The sequence below is a fragment of the Dendrobates tinctorius genome, unplaced genomic scaffold, assembly GCF_039654945.1.
Source record: "Dendrobates tinctorius isolate UK_male_01 unplaced genomic scaffold, ASM3965494v1 ptg000059l, whole genome shotgun sequence".
In the NCBI taxonomy this organism is placed as follows: domain Eukaryota; kingdom Metazoa; phylum Chordata; class Amphibia; order Anura; family Dendrobatidae; genus Dendrobates; species Dendrobates tinctorius.
This window is the reverse complement of record NW_027361727.1, coordinates 16,423,584-16,451,296: the sequence shown is the minus strand read 5'-3', so window position 1 is coordinate 16,451,296 and position 27,713 is coordinate 16,423,584. Positions and strand designations below refer to the sequence as shown.

Here is a 27,713-nt window from a genome sequence, read left to right as displayed (position 1 = left end):
ACGCGCACTCCTGCCCCGGCCTCTTCCGGTCCCAGTAATGGTTAGCGCTAAGGACCGGAGATGATGTCACTCTCACGAGAGCGTGACATCATCAGCGGTCTTTGTCGCAAAGCATTACTGGGACCGCGATGCTGGGCGCGTGGTGAGAGAAGAGAAATAGTCCAGGGGCCGTCAGAAGGTGAGTATCTACCTTTTTTTTATGGTACCCATGGCCATCTATTTTTTATAATTTTTTATACGCTATGTTGTTCGCGGCCGGGAGGCTGCGACGAATCATCGACAGGCGCAGTGCAGCTGCCCACGTCGCTGATTGGTAGGCCGCGACCAACATAGCATGTAAAAAAATAATATTAAAAAATTAAAAAAAGGTTATTCTCACCTTCCGACGCCTCCGATCTTCTTTCCACGCGCCCGACCTCGCGGTCCCAGTAATGCATTGCGGCTTAGACCACTGATGACGTCGCGCTCTCGTGAGAGTGACGTCATCTCTGGTCTAAGGCGCAAGGCATTACTGGGACCGCGAGGCCGGGCGCGTGGAAAGGAGATCAGACGACATGAGGGGCAATACCCTGAAACAGCTTTATGTGGATGGATACCATGTTTTGGCATAGGTGGTTTCCTTCATTGGAGACTGCCCTTCCCGTGGTTGTTCCTTCCCGGGCTAAGACCTGGCTGGTCATTGCTTGCGTTGAGAAACACGTGATGGTGTCTCCGCGGCGTCTGTTTTGCATGTTTTACATATTTCCCATAAGGGATGGGGGCAGTGCTCTAGAATCACTGCGTTGAGAAACACGTGATGGTGTCTCCGCAGTGTCGGATGTTGATCTCCATGAGTTCATTCATCCTCCTCTTCATAGTCTTTTTACTAGGCATTGCTCCTACCAGCCAGTTTCCTCTTTGCAGGAGTTGTGTCTCACCTTCCACTACTCTAGACTCTAGCTAGGTCTCTTCTCTTTTCCATTCAGCAACTCCTGCCTACTTTTAGCTATTAACTATTGTGGCACCCCAGGAGTCCAGTTGCCACCGTGGCATTGCATCCCTCACAGGGGGTGATGAGATGCCTGGAAGCAAGGAGGGGTCCCTTAACCAGGTAATACCAACAGCCAACACTTTTCCTACTCCAGACCAGAAGGGGGAGCTCTAAACCCAGTTTCAGGGGAGCTTTCCTATAAGTTCTGGGCTAGAGGTGGAGTTAGTTGCAGTCTGTGAGAGTCTGTACAAGGGACAGGTGCTGTGAGGAGCTCGTCCCAAGAGTAGAGTAAAGAGAGAGGAAAGGAGAAGTTTAGGGAACCCTGGGGGTTGGAGCTGTGACCAAGCTCACCCCAGGGCAGAGCGCTTGAAACCAGACACCGGAGTCCGTGGCTGCACAGGTACAACAGTCCCAGCAGCCAGATCCAGAGGGCAGGAGACAGCAGGCCTCCTGCCCCATCATACGCCTGAAGGCACAGCAGCAGATTAGAGCCCGGAGCCGCCATAGAGGAGCGACTGTAACATCGGCGGCCGTGCCCTGGGCCGCGTCTTCTGCAGCGGCACCCGCCGCCGCCTCCTCTTACCGGCTCCTCCGCCGCAGCACGTTCTCGCGTTCAGCCTCCAGCGCTGCGGCGTCCCTGCGCCCCTTCCTTAGGCCGCGGGCTCGCGCCAGCTCTTCCTCTTCTGTTGGCGGTGGGCGGCACTGAGGGCGGCGCGTGTCCTCCCACTTCCGGACCCTAAGGTATTTCAGGCGTCTTCTCGGTAGAGAGGACGCCTGAGGATTGTGTGCCAAACCCACGCCTTTCCTGGCCGCCCTTATCTCTATAGTTGTTCCTGGTATTCCTCCCTGCTTCCTCCTGTCAGCCCTGTGTTGTCCTGCTCTCCTGCTTCCCTCTCCTCCAGCATACCGCCACCCTTTCGTTCTCCTGAGTTTCCCCACCTCTGCATTCCTCCTGTTCCCTTGGCTATTCCTGCTCTCCCTACTAGCATCCGCTGCCTGGGTGCCCCCGTTTCCTATAACCCTGCTCGAGTACTGCTATCTCTGACCTGTGACCTAGCCGTCTTCTGGTTCCTTGTCCTTGAGCCGTCCCTCCTGGTACCAGCTGTCGTGGTTCTGTCCTCTGCGGTTTTGCCCCTAACGATCCCTGTATAGGGGTCAGTCATCACCTGGCGTGCTCAACCCAGGGGATCCAGATCCGCGACCCAGAGGGTCCACTCTCGGACGTAGCTCGTCCTCGGAACGTCACAGTATCCTCAGGCCATGGACCCCGCCGGTGCCGCGGCCGCCACGCAGAAGGAACTGCTGTTCCTGCATGAAAATCAGACCCGGATAATGTCCTTCATGAAGTCCATGGACACCCGGTTATCCGCGCTGCAGACCTCCGACCCAGGGCACGCTCCCCTCCTAGTTAGTCTTCAGCAGGAGCTCGCGCAGCAGCGCGACGCCCAGTCTCACATTCTGGGTTACATGGCGTCCGTTGACGATCGACTGCTTGCCTTGCAGTCAGCTACGGCCGCCTCTACCCCACCCCGGGACGCAGTCTCGTCTCCGCCACCTCGCCTGGGAAAGCCTCCCTGGTATGGCGGAGATCCTAAGCTATGCCGTGGTTTCCTAAACCAGTGCAGACTGCACTTTGAGCTTTCGCCCCAACATCATCCCACAGATTGCGCCAAAGTGGCGTTCATAGTATCCCATCTTGAGGGGGAAGCCCTGGCCTGGGTGAATCCTTTATGGGAAAGGGATGATCCTGTCGTGTCTAGTATCCAGACCTTTCTGGAGACCTTCCGTAGAGTGTTCGATGAACCCGGACGCTTAGCGTCTACTACAGAGGCCCTCTTTAACCTCCGCCAGGGTTCCCTTACTGTGGGACAGTACGCCATCCGCTTTCGGACATTGTCGTCGGAACTTGGATGGAATAACGAGGCACTTGTAGGGGCCTTCTGGAGAGGCCTCTCGGGTAAAATTAAGGACGAGCTTGCCGGACGAGATACCCCGACCTCTCTGGAGGATCTCATATCCCTGGCCACTCGCATAGACCTGCGGTTTTTGGAGCGCGCTCGGGAGTCGTTTAGGGAGCGTAGACCCTTCAGGCTGTATCAAGCGCCCTTTCCGCGCCCCCCGGCTTCCGCTACTAGCGTCGCTCCCAAGCCCATGCAGGTAGATCGGATCAGGTTGACCGAACAGCGACGCAGAGAGAGGATGACGAACGGGCTCTGCCTGTACTGCGGTGGAGCCAATCACTTTGTGCGCAACTGTCCTGAGAAACCGGGAAACGCCTCCAACCAAGGTCAGGTAAGAGAGGTCTCCCTAGGTGATCATAATTCCTCTCTGTCCCTTACCCTTTCAGCTTTAATTATTGCAGGTCGGGAGCGCAGATCTGTGGAGGTGTATGTGGACTCGGGTGCGGCTGGGAATTTCATCCAGCAAGAAGAGGTGGATAAACTCCGAATTCTGGTGGTCATCTTAAAAGACCCGCGTGCTATCACCTCCGTTGATGGAAAGCCTCTCCCCGAGCTCGTCACCATGGTTACGGCCGAAGTTGACCTACAAATTGGAGCACTTCATTGTGAAAAAATAGCCTTCTACGTCCTGCCTAAATTATCCCACGCAGTCCTCCTAGGATTACCCTGGCTTAGGCTGCACGAGCCAGTTGTCGACTGGCGCTCGGGGGACATGCTACGCTGGGGCCATTCCTGCCACGCACGTTGTCTGCAGTCCATCCTCCATCCCCGTTCCCTGCCTATGCCGGCCAATCTTCCGGGCCTTCCCACACCGTACTACGCGTACGCCGACGTCTTTAGCAAGAAAGAAGCGGATTCTCTGCCTCCACATCGGGCCTATGACTGTCCGGTCGACTTAATTCCCGGAGCCACCCCTCCCAGAGGGAGAACGTACCCCTTGTCCCCAGCAGAGACCGCGGCCATGACTGAATACATACAGGAGAACTTGGCCAAGGGTTTCATTCGGAAATCCTCGTCCCCAGTAGGCGCCGGCTTTTTCTTCGTTCGGAAAAAAGACGGATCACTTCGACCATGTATCGACTACCGGGCCTGAACAATATCACGGTTAAGAATCGATACCCGCTCCCGCTTATTCCGGAACTCTTCGATCGGCTGAGAGGGGCTCGGATCTTCACGAAGCTGGACCTACGGGGAGCCTACAATTTGATCCGGATCCGCACAGGGGACGAGTGGAAGACGGCCTTCAACACCCGTGACGGTCATTATGAGTATTTAGTCATGCCGTTTGGTCTCTGCAATGCTCCAGCTGTATTCCAGGAATTTGTGAACGAGGTGTTTCGGGATCTTCTGTACTCGTGCGTAGTAGTGTACTTAGATGATATTCTCATCTTTTCGCCTGACCTATCCTCTCATCGGAGAAGCGTACGCATGGTCCTGCATCGCCTTCGGGAGAATCGACTCTACGCCAAGATTGAGAAGTGTCTTTTTGAGCAGACCTCGCTACCCTTTTTTGGTTATATAATCACAGATTCCGGCCTGAAGATGAATCCCGAGAAACTCTCTGCAGTACTCAAGTGGCCCCGTCCTGTCGGTATAAAAGCCATCCAGCGTTTTCTCGGATTCGCGAGCTACTACCGACAGTTTGTGCCGCATTTTTCCACGGTAACCAAGCCCATCACGGCCCTGACCTGTAAAGGAACTAAGCCTAACAGCTGGTCCCCCGAGGCTGAGGACGCCTTTTTGGCGCTGAATCGCGCCTTTGCATCTGCACCAGTCCTACATCGGCCGGTTGTCAGTAGGCCTTTCGTTCTAGAAGTGGACGCCTCTTCCACCGGAGCTGGGGCAGTCCTTTCCCAGCAGGTCCCCTCTGGACGACTGGTCCCCTGCGGGTTCTTTTCCAAATCCTTTTCGCCTGCAGAGTGCAATTACTCCATCGGAGACCGAGAGCTGCTGGCCATTAAGATGGCTCTAGAGGAATGGCGGTACTTGCTCGAAGGGGCTGTGCATCCCTTTACTATCTTCATGGATCACAAGAATCTGGCCTATCTGCAGTCCGCTCAGAGACTCAATTCCAGACAGGCCAGGTGGGCCTTGTATTTTTCTCGGTTCGATTTCAAGCTTCACTTCCGGCCCGGTGATAAGAACATCAAAGCGGATGCACTCTCCAGGTCTTTACAGTCGCCTGAGGAGAACGAGGCTCCATCATATATTATCGAACCCACCAAAGTGATCTCCGTGGCTCCTGTAAACTTTTCTACTCCCCCACCAGGCAAGACCTTCGTTCCTCAAGACAAACGTCCAGAGGTGTTGCGCTGGGGGCACTCCTCCAAGGTTGCTGGGCACGTTGGGACCAAGAAGACCCTCTCGCTTCCCTCCCGTTATTACTGGTGGGCCACCCTTCACCAAGACGTGGTGGATTTTGTCGCTTCTTGCACAACCTGTGCTCAAAACAAAGTCCCAAGGACCCTGCCCTCAGGCCTTCTCCATCTGTTACCTGTTCCAGAGGATCCGTGGCAGCAAATTGCGATGGATTTCGTAACCGACTTGCCCCGCTCAGCTGGTTGCACCACCATCCTAGTCGTAGCGGATCGGGTCTCTAAGATGGCTCATTTTATCCCCTTGCCGAGATCTTCATTCACCAGATCTTCAGGCTACATGGTCTCCCGCTGCGTATTGTGTCTGATCGAGGGGTCCAATTTACTTCTCGCTTTTGGAGGGCCCTCTGTCGGCTTATGGGTACATCTCTCGACTTCTCCTCCGCGTATCATCCACAGACTAACGGATAAGTGGAGCGGATTTATCAGGGCCTGACAACCTACCTACGTCACTTTTCCAACGCCCATCAGGATAATTGGGTCTCGCTTCTACCCTGGGCAGAGTTCGCCCATAATAACCATCCCAACGAATCAACCACCAAATCGCCGTTCTTTGTGGTCTTTGGTCAGAATCCAGGTGTTCCGCTACCCTTTACTGCATCATCAGGAGTTCCCGCAGCAGATGCTCTCGCTGTAGAATTTTCGGAAATTTGGAAGGAAACCAGACAGGCGCTCGAGAATGCCAGTGCCCGAATCAAGAAGCATGCGGACAAGAGACGGAGGGACCTTCCTCCATATCATCCCGGCGACAAGGTCTGGCTCTCGACCAAGCACATCCGCTTGAAAGTTCCGTCCTATAAGTTGAATCCTCGTTTCATCGGTCCCTTCGAAGTACTGAGACGCATCAACGAGGTGGCTTATAAACTGAGATTGCCGGCTTCATTTCGGGTCCCTAGCGCCTTCCATGTCTCGCTCCTGAAACCTGTAGTTCTGAATCGGTTCCAACCTGTCTCCGCTGTCCCTCCTTTACCTATTGAGTCGGGAGACATCTTTGAAATAAAGGATATTTTGGCCATGAAAAGAGTCAGGGGGAGGACTCTCTTTCTCATTGATTGGAAGGGATTTGGTCCCGAAGAGAGGTCCTGGGAGCCTCGAGAGAATATTAACGCCCCCCTAATATTGAAAAGATTTTTGGCCAACCTCAGAAAGGGGGGTACTGTAACATCGGCGGCCGTGCCCTGGGCCGCGTCTTCTGCAGCGGCACCCTCCGCCTCCTCTTACCGGCTCCTCTGCTGCAGCACGTTCTCGCGTTCAGCCTCCAGCGCTGCGGCGTCCCTGCGCACCTTCCCTAGGCCGCGGGCGCGCGCCAGCGCTTCCTCTTCTGCTGGCGGTGGGTGGCACTGAGGGCGGCGCGTGTCCTCCCACTTCCGGACCCTAAGGTATTTCAGGCGTCTTCTCGGTAGAGAGGACGCCTGAGGATTGTGTGCCAAACCCACGCCTTTCCTGGCCGCCCTTATCTCTATAGTTGTGACCGGTATTCCTCCCTGCTTCCTCCTGTCAGCCCTGTGTTGTCCTGCTCTCCTGGTTCCCTCTCCTCCAGCATACCGCCACCCTTTCGTTCTCCTGAGTTTCCCCACGTCTGCATTCCTCCTGTTCCCTTGGCTATTCCTGCTCTCCCTACTAGCATCCGCTGCCTGGGTGCCCCCGTTTCCTATAACCCTGCTCGAGTACTGCTATCTCTGACCTGTGACCTAGCCGTCTTCTGGTTCCTTGTCCTTTGGCCGTCCCTCCTGGTACCGGCTGTCGCGGTTCTGTCCTTTGGAGTTTTGCCCCTAACGATCCCTGTATAGGGGTCGGTCATCACCTGGCACGCTCAACCCAGGGGCTCCAGATCCGCGACCCAGAGGGTCCACTCTCGGACGTAGCTCGTCCTTGGAACGTCACAGCGACACCTGCAATAGGCTCAAGCTGCCTGCCATACGGGCAAGTACCACAGGACAGTAAGGAACAGAGGACCTAGCATAGCTTTAGGCAGCACAGAAAGGAGGCCTCCAACACCATCTGGCTTGGGGAATCCTAAATTGCTTCCAGGCTGCCCGAATCTCCATTACCATCTGTACTCAGTGCCCTGGTCTGCACCTCAAACTGTGAGTAAAAGTGTGACGACTGCACCCCCGCTGTGTTCTCTTGTTTATTTGCTGCGTCACCTCAGCCCTGCACTACAACCATCATCACCATCATTTCACACTATTACTTCCCTGGGGCTTAGCTCTACCTGTGGAAAGCTGTACCAACTCTGCTGCATCACCATCAGCCCCAGCGGTCTCTTCAAGCAGCGTCAGCTAACATCTATTTGCCAAATGCCACAGGCGGCATCACGAACTATCTTTCATAAACGTTATCATCCCCTTATCATCATTTTCATTGGACGCCCAGGGCCATGGACTGGGTCACTGCTGCCGTGACATATCCCCTTAAGAACCGGCCTGGTACGGAGTATCCCCATGGCCCTGGCAGGCGTTCCACTATTACTTACGAACTCCGACCAGTGTACCCTGTTGCTACGTCTCTCTCAGCTTTGCTATTTCAAGCTTTAAGTTACACTCTCACCTCTGCTTTCAAGTTTTGCTTTGTCAAGCCACAAGTAGTAACTTGTCTTTGCTATCAGGTGATGTTCACACCTTTGTCTCTGCAAGCAAAGTACCAGATCATATTCATCTCTGCTATTCTCATGCTGCCCACACTGTAAACTTTTCTGTTCATGTAAGCAACCATACTTCTGCCACAAGATACGTAATTGCCTTGTGGTGTAGTGACCACTGTGTCCGCTAGGGGGCGCTGTGTGGGTGTCCCAGGATGAACGGATAGCTTTGTCCAGAGTGGTAACAGGAGCAGGGTGCTAAAGGATCATTATGTATCTCAAGGTGGGTGGCCTTGGGATGGAGGCTTGCTTATGTGCTGATCAGCAGAGCTGATCTTTCGTTCCAATGTGTCAGTGAGAAGTCTCCAGGTAGCTGGTGAGATGGGCGGTATCAGATACCTACAAACCCACCCAGGGGGTGTGTTTAAGAACGCTATTGTAAAGTGTGTATGAGTGGCTGAAGGACCTGTGATGAGGTCATTGCCATGTGACCTGGTGGGCGTGGCTACGGACCATATAAGGTGGCCAGGGTAGGTCACATGGAGTAAATGCAGGAACCCGGTTGGTCCATTTTGGAAGGTCCCGTCTGAGAGAGATGGGGCTGTCTTCCTGACAGCAAGTGAACGCTGGGTTTAATGGCTGCACGTGCCTGATAGTTCCCTGGAGGGAATGGACGTCTGCAATAAGCTGAAGCAGCTGTGAGTAAGCCTGATGGGGTGAGATATGTGTGAGGCTAAGAGAGCCTGTGTGCTGGACATGGCACTACCTGTGTGACCACAGGGATAACAGAGTGAAGCTCTGTCATAGATGCTCTGCTGTTAATATGAACTTTATGTTGCTGGTCATGGTTTATGATGCCTAAATAAACCGCATGGACTGTGATTGTTTTATGGAAAACCCGTGCCGGATGTGGTTATTTGGCTGCCAAGCGAGCGTCCCCAACCTTGAATGACAGCGCTACCTTACAGCCTATATATATCTACTTATCGTGTGTATAACCATATCTCTGCCGCAAGGTATCTGCCTAACTGGCTCTGCTGCGTCTGGTGCTTCCAGCTTTGCTTGTGCATCTGCCGGCCTGTATACCGTGCTGTCCCCGTCCTCGCTAATCCATGTGCTGTCTTCCAAAGTCCATCATTTCCTCCATCCTCTACCTTCTAATGCTCACCATGACCTAAGACTCGGAGAATCCATTTTGTTAGGCGAGCCCATAACATGTCGGAGCTGCCTGCCATTAAAACTAGTTGTACCTTCCTCAAGCACTGTGTTCAAACTGGTCCTTACACCCATCTTAGAGCACAGTAAACTGGAGTCAAATGCAACAAATTTATTAAACATCATAGGTCTCTTGATAAATTTATTGCATCTTTTGCCAAGTCTACGTCAGATAAATTTCCGTTATATTTTATGTTACTTTCTGGCCTAAATTATAGTAACATTTTTGAGCTGCAAAATCTTAAAAAAAATATTTGGTGGAAATAGTATTATAAACGATGGTAATATGAGTTTTATTAGGTGGAACCACAACGGGTCTGTGTGTAGAGAAGTACCGTAATACAGGTAAGGGCTCGTGCAGATGACTGGTATTTTCATGCCAAGTATGAGCCAACAAAACTTCAAATCGCACTCGGACCAATGTTATTCTATGGCGCTGTGCAGATATATGATATTTTTTCCTTGGACCGAGACTGTCCAAGGTAAAATCGCAGCATGCACAAAATGCATCCGTAGATCGAATCGCGCTCGGCCACGCAAGTCTACGGGATGACATCCGAGTGAGGTCCAGTTTTCACAGACTGAAAGGATGGAGAAGACGTAGACATTTTTTTGGCCATCTTCTCCGCATCTGAGAAAATCGGATCAAACTCTGATCAGAGTGTGATTAGCATAATCTGACCTATTTTCTTGGAAGAGAGGAAATACGGTTGTTTGACCCAAGCCTAATAGTCAAGCCCAGATGGGTAGAAAGCAGTAGACGTTCTCCAGGCAAGATTTACCATACCATTAGCTGTGCTGTAGTCGTCTGTTCCAGGCGTACACCGGTGCCTTTGGGGATCGGTTATGATGAGTCACCGAAGGAGGAAAAAAACAAAATACCAGCTAAGTCCAGAAAAACCAGAGAGGTTGGCAGCTATCGGATTGCAGACCCCTGAACCTATCCACAACAACTAGCAGTAGCCGTGGGGGGTTCCTACGGTGCCCTATACCCCTCGATCACAGCCAGAGAGCTACATAGTCTAAAGACAGAAAGGGGAAAAACTAAACTGCCCCAGAGCAGACCCCAAAGCAATAGGAAGCCCCCAACATATAATGACGGTGAAGCAAGATGAAAACATTAACTCAGATAGAAAGATAGGTTGAGCAAATGATGGGGCCCAAGCTAACTACATAGGACAGGATAGGAAAGCTGCTGTCTGCCATCCGCAAAAAGCCTATCAAAATGAGCCAACCGACTGATAGGAAAAACAGGCCCTGAAGTTGCTAGGCTTCAAAAGACTATATCAGCACTCAGGTATATTCTGAAGACAGAGCAAAAGATCAACAGATCAGAGACAAAAATGGAATTCAGCTCACCCCTGGCCGGGGATGGCAGAACTCCCAAAAAACAAGGCAAAACAAAAACAAAACTGAAGAGTACAAAGCAGAGCAGAAAAACTTAGCTTTGAGACACAGGAATCAGACTGGTCTCCAAGAATCCAGCAGGAAAATCACCAGCCAGGAAGAAGGGCGTCGGCAGCCTTATATCCAGTCCTCAATTCCAGCCACCCAGTTATCATCTAGCTGCCCAGGTGTTTGGTAATCAGTCTCACTACCTTCCTTCACCAGAAGAGGGAGTTCATCAGACCTCAATGGTGAAGGGAAAAATGAACTCACAACAGGGATCCAAACCGGCAGGATTTCTGCTGCGGCCATTCATTACCCTCGAAGTCAGATCAGAGATAGCTAAACACCCCATATCTCAGCTTTCTTAACACCAGTGAGCTTTGACATGGAGGCAGCAGGGAATTGACGATAACAGCGGTTATTATCACTGCTGAAGGTTCAGTTTTGGATTCGGGTTGCCGTAACTATTTCTTTGTAATTTATTATTACGGTATATGTAATAAATAGAAAAAGGCACCTAAATGTTCTAGCATTGTATGATGAGAAGCATAGTCTGACATCTAGGGTCTTATCGCGAGGAAACCGACTTCACGAAGTGATGTGGGCACAATATGGCACTTGGCACTGCATTAGGTGACTATTTGGCACTTTTCAGCGGGCACTTCTTGTCTGTGAAGACATCCTCCTAATAAGCAGCATGGTGTTGGGCCAGTCTGCCATGTGGGCGCTATTCTTTTGGCATAATTCTGCAATCAGATAATGTTCTGCTGTGTGGGTAGACCCGTAGAGTCATCTTCCTTCCTGTTTTATTGATGCGCTGACTCTTCAGCTACAGTACAAATCTTACGGCTCCAAACTATGCCAAACTGTGATAACACGGTGGGTTTCTATATGACCGCATGTTGGACCACCGATAAGGGGGGCCAAATGTGATACATGCAGGTTCTTGTATGGGATAAAGCGGCTGACTTTAGCCGGTCACAATGATTGGGCTGCAGCCACGTTTTGTCCATAGTGATGCAGCGCTACACGCATTGTCCAATTACTACCGTGGGATATTGCGTCGTTATCGGAGAGATGTCTATATGGTCGCATTTTGCAATCTTGATAAACAGGAGAGTTCTGACGAAAGAATTTAGATGGGGTTCAGGTTAGCTGACTGTGACAGATATTCCAGAATCTTTCAGGACGTCTTCTGAAACCAAGTCATGGTGGTCTTTCAAGTCTGCCTGTGATCAGTGTCATATTGGAAGGTCAGTCACGCCCAAGCTTCAGCTCCCATAAAGAAGACATGACATTTTATCCTAGAATTTCCTAATACTTGATTGAATCCATCTTGCCCTGAATGTGCTTCAGGTTTCCAGAGCCAGAAAAAGCAGAGCAGCCACAGAGTATCACTGATCCCACACCGTGCTTTAGTGAAGGGATTACCGAACCCCCGTCATGCTTCACTGTAGGCATTACTGACCCACCGCCATACTTCACTATAGGCATCACTGAACCACTACCAGGCTTCACTTTAGGCATCGCTGAGCTACCACCATACTTCATTGTAGGCACCACCAAGCCACAACTATGCTTTTCTGTACAAATCAGTGACCCATCGCCATACTTCATTATAGGCATCACTAACTCACCTCCATGCTTCACTATAGGCATTACTGACTCACCACCATGCGTCACTATAGGCATTACTGACTCACTGCCATGCTTCACTATAGACATCACTTACAGCCATTCTTTACTGTAGGCATCACTGACAGATCACCATTCTTTACTGTAGGCATCACTGACAGATCACCATTCTTTACAGTAAGCATCACTGACTCACCTCCATGCTTTTCAATATAGGCATTACTAACTCACTGCCATGCTATATTATAGGCATCACTGACACCACCATTCTTTACTATAGGCATGACTGATTCACCGCCATTCTTTACAGTAGGCATCACTGACTAACCACAATTCTTTACAGTAGGCATCACTGACTCACCACCATGCTTCACTATAGGCATCACTGACTCACTGCCGTTCTTTATTGTAGGAATCACTGACTCACTGCCATGCTTCACTATAGGCATCACTGACTCACCGCCATTTTTTACTATAGGCATCACTGATTCACTGCCATTCTTTACTGTAGGAATCACAGACTCACTGCCATTCTTTACTATAGGAAGGTTGATCTTTCAGTGTAAATTAATAATTGGAAAATGGACATAAAGATGGTGATATACTATATATCTAAATCAAAACTGAATAATCCATATGACAATTGCCAAAATTTTCACCATTCAAAAATACATATCCTAAAACTTTACTTTTATTGATGCTGCTAAAACGAATATTTTCCAATATTTTACAGGTTGTATGCTAATTAAAGTTAGGGTATCACTTATGACAATCCTCATTTTTATCTCATTAATGCTGCAAAACAGATCAGCTTTCTTTTTCCTCTATAAATGACAAGTATAAATACTGATATAAAATACTGACCAAATACTGAATGTGTGAATGTGGCCTTATTAGAAACAGGTTGTATTAATTATTTGCAATAGACACAATAATAGATGGTAAATATAGAAGGCAGATGATAAATGTGCTCCAGAATATCAATTCCCTAATATTAATATCATAATCATATATTCTAAACACTGAAAGATAATTCATGCCCGTTGAACTGAACGATAAAACAATGGGAATAGACGCTGATTAATCTCCCATTTTTATATTAGGAGACAGATGGTGCGGCCTGCGGTGCACATCTTCACAAATTGAAAAGTGGAGCTAAAGATAAAACAATTATGAAATCACCCCCCAGACCCAACATGTTTCACCGCAGAAGCGGCATTGTCAAGGGGTAAAAAGGGCTAATGGTGAAACATGTCAGGGGAGCTGGTTTCCTAATTATTTTATCCTGTGTCTTCACTTTTCAATTTGAGAAGGTGTGCACTGCAGGCCGCACCATCTGTATATATCTGTCTCCTAATATATAAATGGGATATTAATAAGGGTATATTCCCATTGTTATACGGTGCAGCTACCCAAGCATCGACTTTTAGGGGCCAATTCATCACAGTATTTAAATCAGTGTTTCCATAAAACACTTTCATCCTCCTATGGTGACTTTCTAGCAGTCACATGTGAAAGAAACCTCACCATAGGGAACCGGGATGCGCCGAAACTGAAATTAAAGGGTTAAACCCCCCTTTTTTTTATGGATGAGTATTGTTGGACAGAGCTTGTAAAAATAAACCCTTTTGTAATTTACTGCTTATTAAAATTTGGAGCCGTTCACGAAATATTAACAGTTTTCTTTTGTGTACAGCTCGTTACCTAGGAGACCGACCACCACTTCTGTCTAGCGTGTTAGAACTCTGCTAAATCTGGCTGGAACTAGGAGGTAACAGTGTGCTCCAACTGTCCCAAAAAGATTCAAAATGGTGCTTACAAGCTCAGTAGTAAAGGGCTTGTAAGCAGTGTGCATGTTTGAGCATGTTCTAGCAGCAGTGGTCGGTAACCAAGGCAATGAAGTGTAAGCAAAAGAAAAGTGTTAATATCTCAAGAACGGCTGAAAAATTTTAAGAAACGGTAAAATGCAAAATTGCTTGTGTTCACAAGCTCTATCCAATAGTATCCATTTATGATGGGAATAACCCTTTAAAGCCCCGTTAGGAGTGGAGGATTCATCGGTGTCGACCTGCAACTTTGACTTCCCCGTAGAGAATTGTGAAATTGCAGTACATAGTGTCCGCAGCAAATCTGCAATGTGTGAACTTGCCCTAAGGGTCTGTTGATCTCTGCAGTGCCTGGCGCCCCTTATTGACTATTACGGGCTCCGTCGGGTTTCCGTCATATTGCATTGAGCTAAATAGTGTGAAATTTGTATTGGAGCCTCCGATGCAGATGTGAACACAGCCTAAAGTTATTATGTCTTATTAAGGTCATCGTCACTTGAAATGAGGACACAAGAACAATTAACTCAGCAGAGCCGCGTATAAACTTGTGCGTCCCTGTAGTATTCATGTTGTGACCCAGCTTGCATTAAAATGAAGCTTTGCGGTACATGAATAGATTCCATAATTAATCCCGCCTACAGAATGCATCTATCTGTATCGTTACCGCACGCTAGCGCTGTATATTAGTATCTATGGAATCCCAAAATGCTTACAGGGGGTTTCCTCCTAAACTATCACGTCAGCCGTATATTAGCGGATTTAGGACAGAAGTCAAAGTCAGGTAATTATGTCTCAATCACTTACAGAGAATTCGCCATTGTTGAAAAAGTCAATTTTACCATCAGTCTCTAAAAATTCTAACGAGTGACTCCTGACGACTTCGGCTGCTGCAGAGAACGCTCTAACTTCTGATTTACTCGTAATGGGCCTTCTTGTATGAAAATCCGTTCCTTCGTGCCTCATTCAGACATTCGTTTTTCACATATAGTACATGTAACTAATTTACTGTGTATTGGGCTGTTACATGGCCGTGTTTCTAGGTGGGCTGAGTGTTCACAAAAAACTCTAAAAAATCGCAGACACAGATCTAATCATCCATTCAACTTAATGGGTCCATGAAAACAAATGGACCGCATATGGCGCCATCCATGTGTCCTCGGAGTGCTGCCATCCATGTGTCCTCAGAGTGCTGCCATCCATGTGTCCTCGGAGTGCTGCCATCCATGTGTCCTCGGAGTGCTGCCATCCATGTGTCCTCGGAGTGCTGCCATCCATGTGTCCTCGGAGTGCTGCCATCCATGTGTCCTCGGAGTGCTGCCATCCATGTGTCCTCGGAGTGCTGCCATCCATGTGTCCTCGGAGTGCTGCCATCCATGTGTCCTCTGAGTGCTGCCATCCATGTGTCCTCTGAGTACTGCCATCCATGTGTCCTCTGAGTGCTGCCATCCATGTGTCCTCTGAGTGCTGCCATCCATGTGTCCTCGGAGTGCTGCCATCCATGTGTCCTCGGAGTGCTGCCATCCATGTGTCCTCGGAGTGCTGCCATCCATGTGTCCTCGGAGTGCTGCCATCCATGTGTCCTCGGAGTGCTGCCATCCATGTGTCCTCGGAGTGCTGCCATCCATGTGTCCTCGGAGTGCTGCCATCCATGTGTCCTCGGAGTGCTGCCATCCATGTGTCCTCGGAGTGCTGCCATCCATGTGTCCTCGGAGTGCTGCCATCCATGTGTCCTCCTAGTTCTGCCATCCACGTGTCCTCCTAGTTCTGCCATCCACGTGTCCTCCTAGTTCTGCCATCCACGTGTCCTCCTAGTTCTGCCATCCACGTGTCCTCCTAGTTCTGCCATCCACGTGTCCTCCTAGTTCTGCCATCCATGTGTCCTCCTAGTTCTGCCATCCATGTGTCCTCGGAGTGCTGCCATCCATGTGTCCTCGGAGTGCTGCCATCCATGTGTCCTCGGAGTGCTGCCATCCATGTGTCCTCGGAGTGCTGCCATCCATGTGTCCTCGGAGTGCTGCCATCCATGTGTCCTCGGAGTGCTGCCATCCATGTGTCCTCGGAGTGCTGCCATCCATGTGTCCTCGGAGTGCTGCCATCCATGTGTCCTCGGAGTGCTGCCATCCATGTGTCCTCCTAGTTCTGCCATCCACGTGTCCTCCTAGTTCTGCCATCCACGTGTCCTCCTAGTTCTGCCATCCACGTGTCCTCCTAGTTCTGCCATCCACGTGTCCTCCTAGTTCTGCCATCCACGTGTCCTCCTAGTTCTGCCATCCATGTGTCCTCCTAGTTCTGCCATCCATGTGTCCTCGGAGTGCTGCCATCCATGTGTCCTCGGAGTGCTGCCATCCATGTGTCCTCCGAGTGCTGCCATCCATGTGTCCTCCGAGTGCTGCCATCCATGTGTCCTCCGAGTGCTGCCATCCATGTGTCCTCCGAGTGCTGCCATCCATGTGTGGTAATGGCAGGTACGCGGGATGCAGTGACGAGACGCGAGACGGATTAAACTTTAGGTTGTAACTTTTATAAATGGATACCGGTAGGGCAATCCTAAGCAACCAAACAAGTAACAGTAATTGTCCTTGCAGGGACCCAAATACAAGAAAACACGAATTACCAGAACACGACTACTCCAGCAAAGGCCGGTCACTATAGGGCCGCGGTATGGCCAACTATGGGTCCTTAGTTATTATGTGTCACTTAGCCGTCCTGACGTCCCTCGACGTACTGTTTGACCAGCCGCCGAGGATCTGGCGTAGTCTTTGGGCGTTCCGACGCCCAGAAGAAGCAGGGGCACAACAGGCCCTAGAAGAGTTCTTTGGTGGAATGTCCCCCCAGCGGAGGCAGCGGGATACCGCCTGGGAGTGGGAGAGTAGAGGCCGCAGCCCCCGGACAGGGGCGGGCAGTGGTGGGCGACGGCTCAGCCCTTACCACGGACTGGAGCGAGGCGGTGGCGACTGTGGGCAGCGATGGCTGTAGAGAGACGGCAATAGCCGCGGGTGACTGGGGGCAGGCCACAGCCGCGAGTTGGAGCGAGACAGCAACAACTGCGGGTGGCGGTGGGCAGGCCGCAGCTGCGAGCTGGAGCGAGGCGGCAACGGCCGCGGGTGGCTGTGAAGCGGCAGTCTTCTGACGGTCGGCTCGGCGCAGTCTCCCTGTAGTCCACCGAGAGTCTCCCTTCTGTCGCTGTCCTCCTCTCAAGTTACTGCTGGAGGCTCTGGCTTCCTGGCGCTTCCATGGTCTCCTGCTCCTTCTCTCCCGTTCTGCTGACTCACTCTGACTGGCGTCCGCCGCCCCTTTTATATAGGCTCCTCCCCCAACTGTCCTGGAAGTCTCAGCGGTCTGTCCCCTAACTCTGCTCCCCGGAAACAGTCCCCCTAGGAACCTAGATGACGGTCCCATTGGTTCCGGCCCGGACACTCAGCGGGGGCCCCTCCTCCTACACATGTGTCATCTAAAAAAAAATCAATGTCATATAAGAAAAAATAGTGGAATCCTCTTGCAAAACTGGTCGTACTTTTGTGCCCCCCCGAGCACTCGGTGTGAACCTAGAGTCACTCTGTCAGGCCGAAGTCACACACAACGTATAAAATATCGGTCCGTTTTTCACGGCCGAGAATCACAGAAATGTTCCCTGAACAGTGAGACATTATATATATATATATATATATATATATATATATATATATATATATTATATTTCATACAGAGGTAGATAGCAGAATAGCCGATAATTGAATTGTCGGCTTCTGTATAATCATTACAGAACCCGACAAGATATGAGACATGGTTTGCATATCCGTTAGATTTATATATGTCCCTCACTAATAATGTTAGTGGTGTATGCGTGTAAAATTTTGTAGCTCTAGGTGTTTAATAAAAGGATTTATTCACGGGAAAACTGACGTGGGCTCCCACACAATTTTCTCCGCCAGAGAGGGAAAGCCAGTGACTGAGGGCAGATATTAATAGCCTAGAAAGGGACCATTATTATTGGCCCCCCTGGCTAAAAACATCTGCCCCAAGAAAGGCGCATGTGTAAGATGTGACAATTCTGGCACTTACCCTCTCTTCCCATTGCCCTGTAGCAGGTGACATATGGGATAATAAGGGGTTAATGTCACCTTGCTATTGTAAGGTGACATTAAGCCTGGTTAATAATGGAGAGGTGTCAATAAGACACTTATCCATTAGTAATCCAATAGTATGAAAGGGTTAAAAAACACACACATTAAGAAAAAAGACTTTTAATGGAATAAATACACATTTTTGCCATCTTTGTTAAACTCCCAATCCAATCAAAGCCATCGTTCTCCTGTAAAAAAAAAAAAAAAAAGCAACAATATCCCATACCTGACCGCCGTACAGTCAAGTCCCACGCTGCAGTCCATCTCAAGGGGTTAAATAGTTTACAACCGGAACGGTGCTAATGCGACCGGCTCAGCTGTAAACCACTGTGTAATGAATGAAAAGCTGCCTGCACAGCCTCCCTGCCTGACTGGACATGAACTCAGTAGCGTGGGAAAGTTTCTGAACATTTTCCCACGCTGCAAAGTTTTAATTTAACACCTACAGCTCCAATATTTTACACACACACACACACACTACTAACATTATTAGTGAGAGATATGTATAAATCTAACGGATATGCAATGGTTTACTGTATGTAAACCATGTCTCATATCCTGTCGCCTTCTGCAATGATTTTACAGGAGCCGACAATTGAATTATCACCTATTCTGCTATCTATATCTCTATGAAATATAAATACCGTATATATATATATGTGTCAATGACATATATATATCTATACTATGTGTATACATGTATTCTATCCTATTTTAACCTGTCAGTGTGATTTTACAGTATAGCGCACTGAATTGCCGTCTTTTCTAAAGGACACCGGTGCGTATTTCTCGCAAGTCACACGCATGGTCCGTGTATAATCCATTTTCTTTCTCGCCCCCATAGACTTCCATTGGCGAATCTCGAACGTAATATGGTGCAAAGCGCAGCATGCTGTATAATACGGGCGGGATAAAACGGATGATGGGAGCTGCCCCATAGATTAATATTGGTCCGAGTGCTGTTTTTTTTATCGCATAGCACTCGTCCGTATTCCTCTCTAGTGTGACGCCAGCCTCAGTGTTATTTTCGCTGGGAGCAGAGCGGAGCGCCTGCAGACACATCTGGTGTCACTGATCTCCCGGGAGAGTGCAGGATCAGACTGCTTGAAATCTAAACGACAGGCTGATAATCAGATTATAGACGAGGCTCCCCGACACGTACAGTCGGCAGAGCAGCAGCCACAGTGTGGAGTCTTTTTCTTTCCTTGCACAGATATTTATTTTCATCTTTTCAAGTGCTTAAAAAATATATTTTTAAAAGTATTACCATGGAGTGCAGCCATATTGGTTGTCAGTTACGAGTCAGAAGTGACACCTAATATGGCAGCGTTTTCTGGTGTGTGGCGGGAACAGGGCAGCTACAACAAGAAAAAAAACAATATTTTTGCAAATTAATAAAAATTTATTACCACATTTTAGCTTATGCTCTAATTTATTTTTTGCTGCTATTTTATTTTTGTGGTGTTAATCTGCCTTTCTACATGCACTTTTTTGATACGGTGTCAGGTTTGTGCATCTGGTTTTACAGTTTTATTTATGATGTTTCAATAAAATTCTCTCTATATTTTAATATACTGATTTCTTCATCCTGAGGTGTGCGCAGTAGATAGCACAGGATCCACCATTCACAATAGGTGATGTCACAGCTCACCTCCTCCTCCTACTGTACAATGACTGATAACACCTCTATATACAGCAGATAACACAGGATCTACCATTCACAATCGGAGATATCACAGCTCACCTCCTCCTGTACAATGACTGATAACACCTCTATATAGAGTAGATAAGAGAGGATCCACCATTCACAATAGGGGATATCACAGCACACCTCCTCCTCCTGTACAATGACTGATAACACAGGATCCACCATTCACAGTAGGGGATATCACAGCTCACCGCCTCCTCCTGTACAATAAATGGTAACACCTCTATATACAGTAGATAACGCAGGATCCACGATTCACAATAGGTGATGTCACAGCTCACCTCCTCCCTCTGTACAATGACTGATAACACCTCTATATACAGTAGATAACACAGGATCCACCATTCACAATAGGTGATGTCACAGCTCACCTCCTCCTCCTGTACAATGACTGATAACACCTCTATATACTGTAGATAACACAGGATCCACCATTCACAATAGGTGATATCACAGCTCACCTCCTCACTCTGTACAATGACTGGTTACACCTCTATATACAGGAGATAACACAAGATCCACCATTCACAATAGGTGATATCACAGCTCATCTCCTCCTGGACAATAACTGATAACACCTCTATATACAGTAGATAACGCAGGATCCACGATTCACAATAGGTGATGTCACAGCTCACCTCCTCTTCTACAATGACTGATAACATCTCTATGTACAGTAGATAACACAGGATCTACCATTCACAATAGGTGATGTCACAGCTCACCTCCTCCTCCTGTACAATGACTGATAACACCTCTTTATACAGTAGATAACACAGGATCCACCATTCACCATAGGTGATATCACAGCTCACCTCCTCCCTCTGTACAATGACTGATAACACCTCTATATACAGTAGATAACACAGGATCCACCATTCACAATAGGTGATGTCATAGCTCACCTCCTCCCTCTGTACAATGACTGATAACACCTCTATATACAGTAGATAACACAGGATCCACCATTCACAATAGGTGATATCACAGCTCACCTCCTCCCTCTGTACAATGACTGATAACACCTCTACATACAGTAGATAACACAAGATCCACCATTCACAATAGGTGATGTCATAGCTCACCTCCACCTCCTCCCTTCACTATGACCCTAATTAGAATATATACTTCTATAAAAGAATTAGGGTGTGAGTTAGGTTTCCAATGCTAATCTCCAAGTTTCCACCTGGAAGTGGAGTCTCATATTTGGCCTAGCGGTCAATGTGAAAATTTCATTTTTTTTTCATGTTAATATAGACAATAATATGAAAAATAAAAAAATTACTAGTTTTTTTTTTTTTTTAAATCAAATAACATAAAAACACAATTTAGCAATAAGTAACTTTCTGATTACGCGTTCCCTTTAATAAGCACTACTTTCCCATTCTACCACCTCCATATACCGACTTCTGATTTTCCTCCAGACTTCACCTTCCTGTCCTTTCCACCATCTCCACAGACTTCCATGTTGCCATCGCACAGTCTTTGTGGCATTGTGTAACCTATAATTGCTGTCAGGAAGTTATTTTCAGACAGTCTTAGCAGTGACCCATTAAGGCCAGAGACGATTAATGTCAAAGCTACTGATTGCTACTATTTTCACTTCTTGGCCACTCGTCACTAACACATCAATGTGATGTTATCTGTAAATGAGCTAACTACAAAAATGTGTTGAATTGCAAACACACAGGAATCTAAAAAAGGAAACTGTCAGAGCTCTCCTCCTCCCCCTGTACAATACCTGATAACACCTCTGTATACAGCAGCTAACAGTATCCACCATACACAATAGGTGATATCACAGCTCACCTCCTCCTGTACAATGACTGATAACACCTCTATATACAGTGGATAGCGCAGGATCCACCATTCACAATAGGTGATGTCACAACTCACCTCCTCCTGTACAATGTCTGATAACACCTCTATATACAGTACATAACACAGGATCCACCATTCACAATAGGTGGTGTCACAGCTCACCTCCTCCCCCTCCTGTACAATGACTGATAACACCTCTATATACAGTACATAACACAGGATCCACCATTCACAATAGGTGGTGTCACAGCTCACCTCCTCCCGTACAATGACTGATAACACCTCTATATACAGTACATAACACAGGATCCACTATTCACAATAGGTGATGTCACAGCTCACCTCTTCCTGTACAATGTCTGATAACACCTCTATACACAGTACATAACACAGGATCCACTATTCACAATAGGTGATGTCACAGCTCACCTCCTCCTGTACAATGTCTGATAACACCTCTATATACAGTACATAACACAGGATCCACTATTCACAATAGGTGATGTCACAGCTCATCTCCTCCTGTACAATGTCTGATAACACCTCTATATACAGTACATAACACAGGATCCACTATTCACAATAGGTGATGTCACAGCTCAACTCCTCCAGTACAATGACTGATAACACCTCTATATACAGTAGATAACACAGGATCCACTATTCACAATAGATGATGTCACAGCTCACCTCCTCCTCCTGTACAATGACTGATAACACCTCTATATACAGTAGATAACACAAGATCCACCATTCACAATAGGTGATGTCACAGCTCACCTCCTCCTGTACAATGACTGATAACACCTCTATATACAGTACATAACACAGGATCCACTATTCACAATAGGTGATGTCACAGCTCACCTCTTCCTGTACAATGTCTGATAACACCTCTATACACAGTACATAACACAGGATCCACTATTCACAATAGGTGATGTCACAGCTCATCTCCTCCAGTACAATGTCTGATAACACCTCTATATACAGTACATAACACAGGATCCACTATTCACAATAGGTGATGTCACAGCTCAACTCCTCCAGTACAATGACTGATAACACCTCTATATACAGTAGATAACACAGGATCCACCATTCACAATAGATGATGTCACAGCTCACCTCCTCCTCCTGTACAATGACTGATAACACCTCTATATACAGTAGATAACACAAGATCCACCATTCACAATAGGTGATGTCACAGCTCACCTCCTCCTCCTGTACAATGTCTGATAACACCTCTATATACAGTACATAACACAGGATCCACTATTCACAATAGGTGATGTCACAGCTCACCTCTTCCTGTACAATGTCTGATAACACCTCTATACACAGTACATAACACAGGATCCACTATTCACAATAGGTGATGTCACATCTCACCTCCTCCTGTACAATGTCTGATAACACCTCTATATACAGTACATAACACAGGATCCACTATTCACAATAGGTGATGTCACAGCTCATCTCCTCCAGTACAATGTCTGATAACACCTCTATATACAGTACATAACACAGGATCCACTATTCACAATAGGTGATGTCACAGCTCATCTCCTCCAGTACAATGACTGATAACACCTCTATATACAGTAGATAACACAGGATCCACCATTCACAATAGATGATGTCACAGCTCACCTCCTCCTCCTGTACAATGACTGATAACACCTCTATATACAGTAGATAACACAAGATCCACCATTCACAATAGGTGATGTCACAGCTCACCTCCTCCTCCTGTACAATGACTGATAACACCTCTATATACAGTACATAACACAGGATCCACTATTCACAATAGGTGATGTCACAGCTCACCTCCTCCTGTACAATGACTGATAACACCTCTATACACAGTGGATAGCGCAGGATCCACCATTCACAATAGGTGATGTCACAGCTCACCTCCTCCTCCTGTACAATGTCTGATAACACCTCTATATACAGTACATAACACAGGATCCACCATTCACAATAGGTGGTGTCACAGCTCACCTCCTCCCGTACAATGACTGATAACACCTCTATATACAGTACATAACACAGGATCCACCATTCACAATAGGTGGTGTCACAGCTCACCTCCTCCCGTACAATGACTGATAACACCTCTATATACAGTACATAACACAGGATCCACTATTCACAATAGGTGATGTCACAGCTCACCTCTTCCTGTACAATGTCTGATAACACCTCTATACACAGTACATAACACAGGATCCACTATTCACAATAGGTGATGTCACAGCTCACCTCCTCCTGTACAATGTCTGATAACACCTCTATATACAGTACATAACACAGGATCCACTATTCACAATAGGTGATGTCACAGCTCATCTCCTCCAGTACAATGTCTGATAACACCTCTATATACAGTACATAACACAGGATCCACCATTCACAATAGATGATGTCACAGCTCACCTCCTCCTCCTGTACAATGACTGATAACACCTCTATATACAGTAGATAACACAAGATCCACCATTCACAATAGGTGATGTCACAGCTCACCTCCTCCTCCTGTACAATGTCTGATAACACCTCTATATACAGTACATAACACAGGATCCACTATTCACAATAGGTGATGTCACAGCTCACCTCTTCCTGTACAATGTCTGATAACACCTCTATACACAGTACATAACACAGGATCCACTATTCACAATAGGTGATGTCACATCTCACCTCCTCCTGTACAATGTCTGATAACACCTCTATATACAGTACATAACACAGGATCCACTATTCACAATAGGTGATGTCACAGCTCAACTCCTCCAGTACAATGACTGATAACACCTCTATATACAGTAGATAACACAGGATCCACCATTCACAATAGATGATGTCACAGCTCACCTCCTCCTCCTGTACAATGACTGATAACACCTCTATATACAGTAGATAACACAAGATCCACCATTCACAATAGGTGATGTCACAGCTCACCTCCTCCTCCTGTACAATGTCTGATAACACCTCTATATACAGTACATAACACAGGATCCACTATTCACAATAGGTGATGTCACAGCCCACCTCTTCCTGTACAATGTCTGATAACACCTCTACATACAGTGGATAGTGCAGGATCCACCATTCACAATAGGTGATGTCACAGCTCACCTCCTCCTCCTGTACAATGTCTGATAACACCTCTATATACAGTACATAACACAGGATCCACTATTCACAATAGGTGATGTCACAGCTCAACTCCTCCAGTACAATGACTGATAACACCTCTACATACAGTGGATAGTGCAGGATCCACCATTCACTGTAGATGATAATCATATCTAATTTTTCCCCCTCTCTGCAACATAACCTCTGCACAGATCACAGAGCACGCCTAGAAGTCTTCCCATAGGAGCTCATCTCTGGTTGTCTATCATCCAGGCAGGACGGCCGCCCTTATAAAGAAGTGTTTCATTAATTTTTTATAAGATGGCATCTGAGAGAGTCATGAGTCTTGTGCAGCTCATTGCTGGAAATTATCGGATAGTGGTCTATCGCTCTCTACACCTGTTCTCCGCCCTGCCCTCACCAATTTTCACCTTCTCCTTGCCTCGCCTTGCCTGAGACTCCAGGACAGAATAAACCTTCTAGAATCGCTGATTTCAAAAAAGTTTTGGAAATTGGCGGGAGATTTGCTGACTCCTCCCGATATCCGAGGTTTCCCCCTTTTTTCGGGAAGTCTCTCGGGAAGTGTTTGAGAGTTGGCAAATGAGATATTAGGGGTTTTGTATGTGATAGACAGAATGGAGGTGGGGGGGAGATGTGACTATTGGATGAGCGTGGGAAAATACAAACCGTCGTCATTAGCCCACTAACGCCTGCATAACTTTGACATAGAAAAGAAAAAATAGAAGCCTTGATAAAGACCAGAAGAAATGTGAGCGATCAAAAATAAAGGAGCGCGCACCCGCTTCTGTACAGCATCATTACGCCGTGGCATCATAATGGGCAATTACCAAGGAAACACAATCTGAAGTGTACGGTTAGGGCTAACCGCTTTCCCCGTCCACTTCCCACGAGTTCTTTATAAAAGATAAAGAGGCGCTGACATGTGGGTGAGTCCTGTGCAATGAAAATAGACATCAATAAGCAACCTCCGAGGACAATAAACGCAAAGCGTTCATTTTATATCATCACCCACAGATATCGCGGCAAATTCTGCGCGGAAGCACACGGTGTGCCAGCGGCCGTGCAACGCGCAGCCGCGCACGCTCCCGTTCACCCTCCCTACATACACATAGGTGCACATTTAAAGCAATACCCTAAAGTTTATTTTTGGGATTCTCTCACTTTATGAGCCTTTTTTTTGTTGTTGTTTCATGACAGTCTAAGTCTACTACTGCTTCACAGTTGGAATATTGACTGCTGTAAGCGGCAGCCTGTATTCTGCTGAACAATCTACTAAGGAACTACAACGTCAAGTTTACCAAAAAAATATAGGTTTTTAGGTCATTTGCCAGGCGTTTATGGACTCCCTGTCTTCCTTAAATGCAGCCAATCAGATTAAACAAAAAGTATAAACTAAGCACGCTCATACCTCATGGGGTGGGAGAGGGGACAGATCAGGAGCATAGTAAGGTTGGAGACTCAGGCATCTCCACCTTCAAGAGTACCACCGGGACAGGGACCGTTAAGGTTCTGGGGACAGTTTGAGGCCCCCCTTCCTCACCGAAGACCGTCACAGCGTGACATTATAGGGGCAAAATCCCTTACATGAGCTTAGTTGTCCAATATTGGGCGAATACCCTCAGGAGGCACGCGCCTGACAGTGGTCACACTTATGGTGGTTCCCTAGGCAGCCATCAAACATAGGGACCCATTCTAAAAAGGAAATTGTACTTTACAGTGTACAGGAATCTGCTGCTCCACAGTAAAAAAAAAAAAACTTTGTGCAGATCCGTTCCTGCCAAAAAAAGCACTTTTGTCCTCCGCCTGACTATGGAAGCGCCACAGTATTTGTAAAACCTTACAATTTTCTCGAACATGTGTTATCCATCATTTTTACGGACAGCATACTTACCTGTGATAGACTATGGCGCCGAGCACGTCTGATTTTTTTTTTTCCCTTGGACCAACCGGGTCCATGCAAAACGTCACAGACGTGTCCGATTTTGATCTGAGCGTCACATGAAAATCATCGATGGGTTCGTAAAAAAAAAAATTGGAACGCACTCGGGTGACATCAGAGTGCGGTCCGATTCTCGCGGACTGATAGAACTGAGAAGGTGGAGACGTTTTTCTTTTCGAAAAACTGATGCAGCGATTCAAAAGAACAGAAGAGGCGACGAGAGAACACGATGCAATAGCAAGCACGATATTCTCTGAGCGTGATGATGAGTAAGCGCCACGTGTAATGCAGTCCCCCACGTCTGCCTCCTGAGATTTCTGGATAGATCACCTTTTTTTCCGGCGAGGCTTGTTACTATGTATTCGTTCCACGTTTCCTGCGGTGGAATCTTTTTCTTTGTTACTTTCCTCCTGCACCTGCTTTTCGCTAATTTTCTCTCTCTCTCTCTGCAGATTATCGCCTTTGATGAACTCCGAACAGATTTTAAGAATCCTATTGAACAGGGAAATCCATCCCGAGCGGTAAGTGATCCCGGCGACCTGGGATTGGCCATTCTCATGCTTATGGGGCAACGTACAATGTCACTAACCTCTCTGTTTCTTCCCGCACGTCGCGTGTCTCTACACCCCCGACCATCCCCATGCACCTTTCCATTTCGGCTCATCTTTGTCCTTTTTCTACTGCTCCGTCTGTGTCATCATAACTCTTCTTTACTCTTATACCTGTCTCCTCTCTCTTTTTTTTTTCTTTTTTCCGTTCTCTCTTTCTACACCTCTTACCTCTCCTGCAGAGAGAAAGGGTTAAGAACGTGGAGCGGATTTGCTGCTTGCTCAGAAAGGTCAGCAACCTGTGTTACTGTGCTCCGTGTCTTGTGCCGTCCGTGCCGGTGACAACGTCTTGCTCGTTTTCGAGTTTAATTACATTGATTTCAATTGATAGTGTATAAAAAATATGTACAATCCGGTGGGTACAGATTTACTATTGAGTTTCAT

At 47.5% G+C, this 27,713-nt stretch overlaps 1 protein-coding gene across 2 annotated transcripts in view; it reads left to right on the top strand.

The window, feature by feature from the left end:
- CNIH2 (cornichon family AMPA receptor auxiliary protein 2) overlaps nucleotides 1-27,713 on the top strand; it is an 81,883-nt gene that overhangs the window by 44,071 nt on the left and 10,099 nt on the right. For both annotated transcript variants that reach the window (XM_073578479.1, XM_073578478.1), the window contains exons 2-3: nucleotides 27,174-27,242; nucleotides 27,512-27,559. In XM_073578479.1, coding sequence (XP_073434580.1) covers nucleotides 27,174-27,242; nucleotides 27,512-27,559 — 117 coding nt within the window. The remainder of the gene's footprint in view (nucleotides 1-27,173; nucleotides 27,243-27,511; nucleotides 27,560-27,713) is intronic.